This window comes from Temnothorax curvispinosus, unplaced genomic scaffold, assembly GCF_003070985.1.
Source record: "Temnothorax curvispinosus isolate PA1 unplaced genomic scaffold, ASM307098v1 QBEX01006646.1, whole genome shotgun sequence".
In the NCBI taxonomy this organism is placed as follows: Eukaryota; Metazoa; Arthropoda; class Insecta; order Hymenoptera; family Formicidae; genus Temnothorax; species Temnothorax curvispinosus.
In genome coordinates, this window is record NW_020216426.1 from 77,761 (window position 1) to 83,835 (window position 6,075).

General features: G+C 44.3%; 1 protein-coding gene across 1 annotated transcript in view; it reads right to left on the reverse strand.

Annotated features, from left to right (window-relative positions):
• Positions 1 to 3,565, reverse strand: part of LOC112456088 (trypsin-1-like) — a 6,800-nt gene extending 3,235 nt beyond the window's left edge. Inside the window, exon 1 of the mRNA XM_025018392.1 lies at positions 3,530 to 3,565. Coding sequence (XP_024874160.1) covers positions 3,530 to 3,565 — 36 coding nt within the window. The remainder of the gene's footprint in view (positions 1 to 3,529) is intronic.
• Between the last annotated feature and the right edge of the window lie 2,510 nt (positions 3,566 to 6,075).

Below are 6,075 nucleotides of genomic sequence, written 5' to 3' on the forward strand. Positions count from 1 at the left end.
TTAATAGATGTTACGAAAAATTCATATTATATCTCATTTTTAAATGTATTATTGTAACACATATGTATTCCAACTATTCACTGTGCTCCGATCACAGCCGGACTTAAAACACAGTTATCATTAGAACGTTACAAAACCCTTCCATCCCTCCACAATTAAATCGATACGATTTAATTATTTAAAAAACTGTAAAGAATTATTACAACATGCCTCGGTGGTCGAATTGGTACGACGCTTTGCTTCAAACAAGCGAAAAATAAGTTTCTTATTGTTAAAAATATTTCTTGATATTAAAGATATTTTTCACGTCAATGCAGAAAACAATTATATATACATATGTATATACATATATATGTATATATGCGTATATACATATAATTGTCGAGTTAATTAATACGATCGTTCACTTTTACTTTGCATCAGCGAAAGAAGTAATGTTATAATTAAAGCCGCCTTGCTTCCTTACTCCTTTATATCATTATATCTGATATTTCATCTCTCAGTGCTTTGAGGAAATCAGAAGCTAAGATTCCTCGAAGGAATCTCACATACACGAGTTTGGCAACTGCATTTAGGGAATGTGATTCGTTCTGGGATCTTCATTGTGAGTTCATAGCCATTCTCTATGGCTCAACGCTTACAATAATCTCGTTACGACTGGTATCTGGGATCAACTAGCCCCGAGGGTTTGACGAGAGATACAATGCAAGGTGCTTTGTCCGTACCTGTCGTGAGCTGATGCCGATCGCAACGTCTCTCAGATCTCGAACTATAGGATTTTTCTTATTTCCTCGGGGCGAGTGTCGCAGTTTTTCTTTCTCCTGTCGCGGACCCCGTCGTCTCGTATAGAAGGTTTGTTTGAAAGTGTTTTGGTTCGTTGGGAAAATATGGAGATATCTCGGGGTTGCACTAGAATTGTGTGAAACCTGCGTTAGCCTCCGGGCGAGAACCAAATCTTCTCTTTCTTTTTTTTTATCTCGGCGGACTCGCCGCGTTGTGAGAATCAAGGAACTTATTTCGCCGTCGGCCAAAATTCTAATGGAATACGCGATTGGAGAAAAAATTCTTTTGTCAAATGAAAGGTCACGACTAATTTTTCTGAATACATTTCGAGAAGAAGGGTTTAGCTGTCAATCTTTAGCAAGATTAAAAATTTTATGCTAAAGAATCGTATATACTTCTCAGTCATTATTGTCGTTTCACTTATTAATAATGACATTTAATATTATTTTTTAATAACATTACATATATTCCATAGAAGATATCTTCAGAGCACATAAAATTTAATTAAAATATTCTTATCGCTAATAATTGTTAGACAAAAGTAAATTTAATTTAATTAAAATAATTAATTTGGCTTGCAATTAGCCAAACAGATAGCCAGTTTCTTTTCATAAACAGAGATAATTCCCCTAAATTTGTATAACGCGCTAAATCGAGAAAAAATGCCGGAGTTTTTTTATACCCTCACAGCGCCGTCTGTTTTTTTCAACGAACAAAAACGCGAACTGTCGTCACGATGTCGTGTTGTCGCAACATGCTGTACACACGATACCAACTGACGCGAAAAACGCTCGTATGGTGCTCTGCGTTGCTTCTAACGCGGTAATTGCCAGTCGATTAATTTGTGAAAAACAAGGAGCAGCCGGCGTTACCATATTGGGCATGAAATTGATTCTAATGAATCGAATCGAGGTCTTTCTCTTGCCTATGGCACTCTGACGATGACGCGCGTGTCTCGGGCAATTGATCGATCAACCGGTTTTCTGTGGCTCGTTTAGACAATGAAAGAGGTTCTTTCAGCCGCTTAATGAAGACGTGTTGCTCACAGCCCATCACGAAGTCGTTACGAAGGAGAACACGAAACCTTTTGCAGCAATGACAAGTAAATAACGTCGCGAAACTATGGAGCCTTTATTTCAGTTCAATAGATCGATCTTTTGCGAATTATCGACGAGATCTTTGTGTTGCGTCAGCGTTATGGCGTTTAGTTGTGCTAGCGAATTAATTGTTTTGCATTCGGAACTATTGGTGCGTTTTAAGAGAGATGATCACAATATTGAATTATCTTTGGATAAAAAGTCTAGATAACGCACACGATAATGTTATATCTTTTATTTCATATGTAGTATTGAACAGCTTGTCAATCAATTGCAATTGAATGTACTTTCGCTGCTTTGCCCACAAGTGATTTGACTCCCGATGATGCGATAAAGTTGTCATCTGCAGGTCCTTGTTAGCCGAAATTCCCACAAATCAATGTGACAACCAATCCTTCCATGATTACGTTACGTCCATATGTTCATCAAAATTTCCTAATATAATAGAAGAAGTGTTTCGGGTTGCCCCCTTACTTGTGGATATAGTTCTATTTATTTATTACAATTATTTCCAAAGGTAATATATAGTAGTATAAAACAAATTACTGATTAATGAAGAACACCTTAATTATTTCTTGACTTCTTACGTTTTCATCTCCAAATAAAGTAAGCAAACGGATTTATGTATTTAATTTTATGAGGCTTCGTCGAGACTGTCGCCTACTTTTCAGAACGACCAATCGCAATCTTCCAACTTGATAGCAATCCGGAGATCCCCGATAGAGCCGTCAATTGCAGGCTCTCGTTACGTGAAAATTTCCGGAGAAGAGTGCAGACCACGCGGCGCGCGAGAATCCCCGCGAGTTAATATATCTAACCCCTATGATTGCAGTCAATTGAAGCGGCCAACTTTATCAGATCTTGGACGCGTGCCCATATGTCGTCTCCCAGCACATGGCGCACCTCTTCGCGGTGCCTCCGTGGGCAGGTCGTTGGCGCGAGAAGGGGTGATGGGGCACCGGGGGCAGAGAGCTCGGCCGTCGGTCCCCCGAGGCTCGGGCCTGGCGTGGGGCGGCCGACGGTCACACCGGTACGGCACGCCGCGCGCCGTTGGTATCACGGCGATCTACAAATATATTATGTGCATTATGCGTGCGCCTCTATTTATGCGTTCCGCGCGCTTGTCCACCAGCGCAAAACGTGGTAGTCGCGCGCGTATAAGCATGACAAGCTCGCGCGGTCAAGCCAGCATATGTCGCGCGGCACGATGGTCGGCTATGCAAATCCTCTAGTGGTTGCCTCGCGCACTGGCCCGTTCAGCCCCCTTCGTCCTCGTTCGAAGGATCTGACGGATGCGCGGCGCGCCCGACGATGTACGCGATAACTTTCGCGGTACGCACAACGGAAAACCGCCGAGCCGCGCGAAGAAGTCATTAATTATTTATTAAAAGGCAGCCCCGTACGCGCCGGATTATTAAACCTGATTTTACGACGCCGTGCGCGCATGGCGAGGTTCCGACGACGCTTTCGCTCTCGCGGCAATCACGGCGCGCGGAAATTATTGGACTACCTGTATGATAACTTAACAGCGCGATCGCAGAACGTGACGCTTACTCAGCTCGCTCGGCTCGATTTTGCCTTGCTGTTTAATTTAATATTTTGCAGCGGTCGATCCATCGATCATAATATAACGACAAAGTTGCGCTCGCTGAAACTAGAAATGTTATCATTATACAATAATACATACTTTGATTGAATATTCTAAACAGATTGACTCAACGTTCATGTTGATAATCGTTCAACGTTTATTATCTTCTAAATGCTGCAATATTTTCATGATTTTCGTTTAGCAAGTTGTTTCAATATATGTTCCAACGTAGTACTTAACACGATATATCGTTTTACACACTTCTCTACTACGTGGAATGCGACGCATTTCTCGACAAGAGGAATATATTGGCATCATCGGAGCTATCTTTAAAGCGATTCCGGTAGTAAAACGACGCGGCGCGCGAGGAACATCCCGCGAAGAATGTTCACAGCTATCGCGGAATCCACGAAGAGGGATAGCGCGGCCAGACATGACTTGGTCGGTGACGTTAGAAACACGCAGAAGCGAGATTCTGCAGGGGACATATCGAGGGGCATCGATGGCCACGAAACGTGTACCTGACACCCAAACGCGCACCGTGAAACCGAACGAGGGAGAGAGGTCGAGAAAAAGGGAGGGAAAGGGACGGAGATAGCCACCACGAAGAATTCCGCGGCTCCCACGTGAAGCTATCAAATGTCTGACGAATGCGCAGGAATGCTGTGCTATCAAAGGATCTGGCGTCCCCCCCCAACCCCCCGTTCCCACCGCCCCCATCACCCTGGTCCGTTTCTTCTTCGTAAATACGCAAGCGCAAGGAAAAAGAAGGAGACGAGAACAACGTGAGGGGGATGTCTTAAGACAGGTAGCGAACACAAAGGGAACCGGACACTCGCCTACGCCTGGCCATTTTGTTCCTCCGTCTGGAGTACCTAAAGCGTACGAACCCACCGCGCGCCTCGAGAGGGTAATCTCCTTCTCACAGGTGCACCCGACAGCCCGCTAAATCTCCTCTAATTATATACCGCGTCCTGTGCCCGGGTTCTATTTACCCGCACCGATCTCGGGTAACCGGGCAGCGAGCGATATGTAGAACGCCGATGATGTAAGCCTTGGGATGAGCAAGTTGCGCGAGAACGAGGGGGAGACGTGGGGGAGGGACGTCGCAAAGAAGAGTCCGCGAAGAGCAGGTAGCGCATCTCTCGAATCTTCATGAGACGATTCCGAGCGAGGAATGCACTTAACGTTCACTTCACCCTACTAAAAGACTCAATCGCGCGATATTTATCGTTATTACTTGCAAACCACGGCTCGATCGGTCGCTCCGCTGCACTCCGCTGCACTCGTGGTGGACGTTTTTCGTATCTACATAGAATTATAGTAATTATGCGAGATAGATATAATAAGATAAAATATAATAAAATATAATGGAGGTGTATAATTGCGGATGATAATTGCCGGATAAAAAAACTCATTCATATAGTTTATAAATGATTTTGTCTTTTTTTTTCTAAGCACATATAACATAGTAATGTAATAGATTAAACGTAGACGGCAAAAGTATTGCGAACTTGGAGAACATTTCCTATGGGAGAACCAGCGTATATAAAGGAATGTTTCTACAAGATTTACTTTTTTCACTGTAAAGAGCGTAGCATTACTCAAGTAAATTCCTCGTATTCTAGTAATAAGAACACTTCGGAGACTGAAGCATCCGGACGTGAATAAACGAAAGTCAGCAATCTCAAGCTGCTCCTCTCGAAAGGAGCAAAGGTTTCTCTTTCCCCGTTTAAAGTTCCTCGCTATGCGCGAACCTACCTGCGCCCATAGATACCTCCCAGCCATTGCTCGAAAGAGCCACTCGCATCGGCGATCAGAGGACCTTACAACCAGCATAAAACGACGAGCTTAGGACCAGACGCGATGCTGCGGGATGTTATTGCGCAACGCTTACGAGACGGCTACGCCGTATCATCCCGCAACCTCCCACAGGATAAACAATGCACGTAGGGATCCTCTCGTACGCTCCGAACAGGATATGGAACCTGAGAAGTCGACCGGACACTAGCTGCGGGATTAGTAGTGATGGGCTCGATCCAATTACTATCTCCAAATTTTCAATCAATTTAGAATCAAAATGTATAACATACATGTGTCAAAAATATCCCTCGTTTATTTATTCCGTAAAAATATACAGCGTCTAAGAAATATTTTATATAACATAATTCTAACGACAAAGACAAATCTTTAGAAAACAATACAAAAATTTAGATTTTAGGCTTTTTTACATTATTTGTGTTTAAACAACCTCAGGAGGAATGAGAACGAGCTTCGTGTTTTGAACTTTTGACTGCCTGTTTGTCAGAACAACGGTCTCGGTCGTGCCAAAAATCGACGCCAGCCGAGACGACGCTTGATCCCATCACTAGGGATGAGTACCGACTCATAACGCTCGCGCGTATCTCTGCTCTCGCGCGGCGCGGCGCGGCGCGGCGGAGCGAGATCTCGGATAAGATGCGCGCGGTGGGTGGCCTATTCGGCCAGTAAGTAGTAAACGCCGAAGCGGACACGTAACCGCGCGCGGCCGCGAGAGGCTGTACTTACGATCGCCTTTTTCTCGCTTAAGTGCCGTCCGCGGGGCCGCAACGACGCCGCGGCATCATC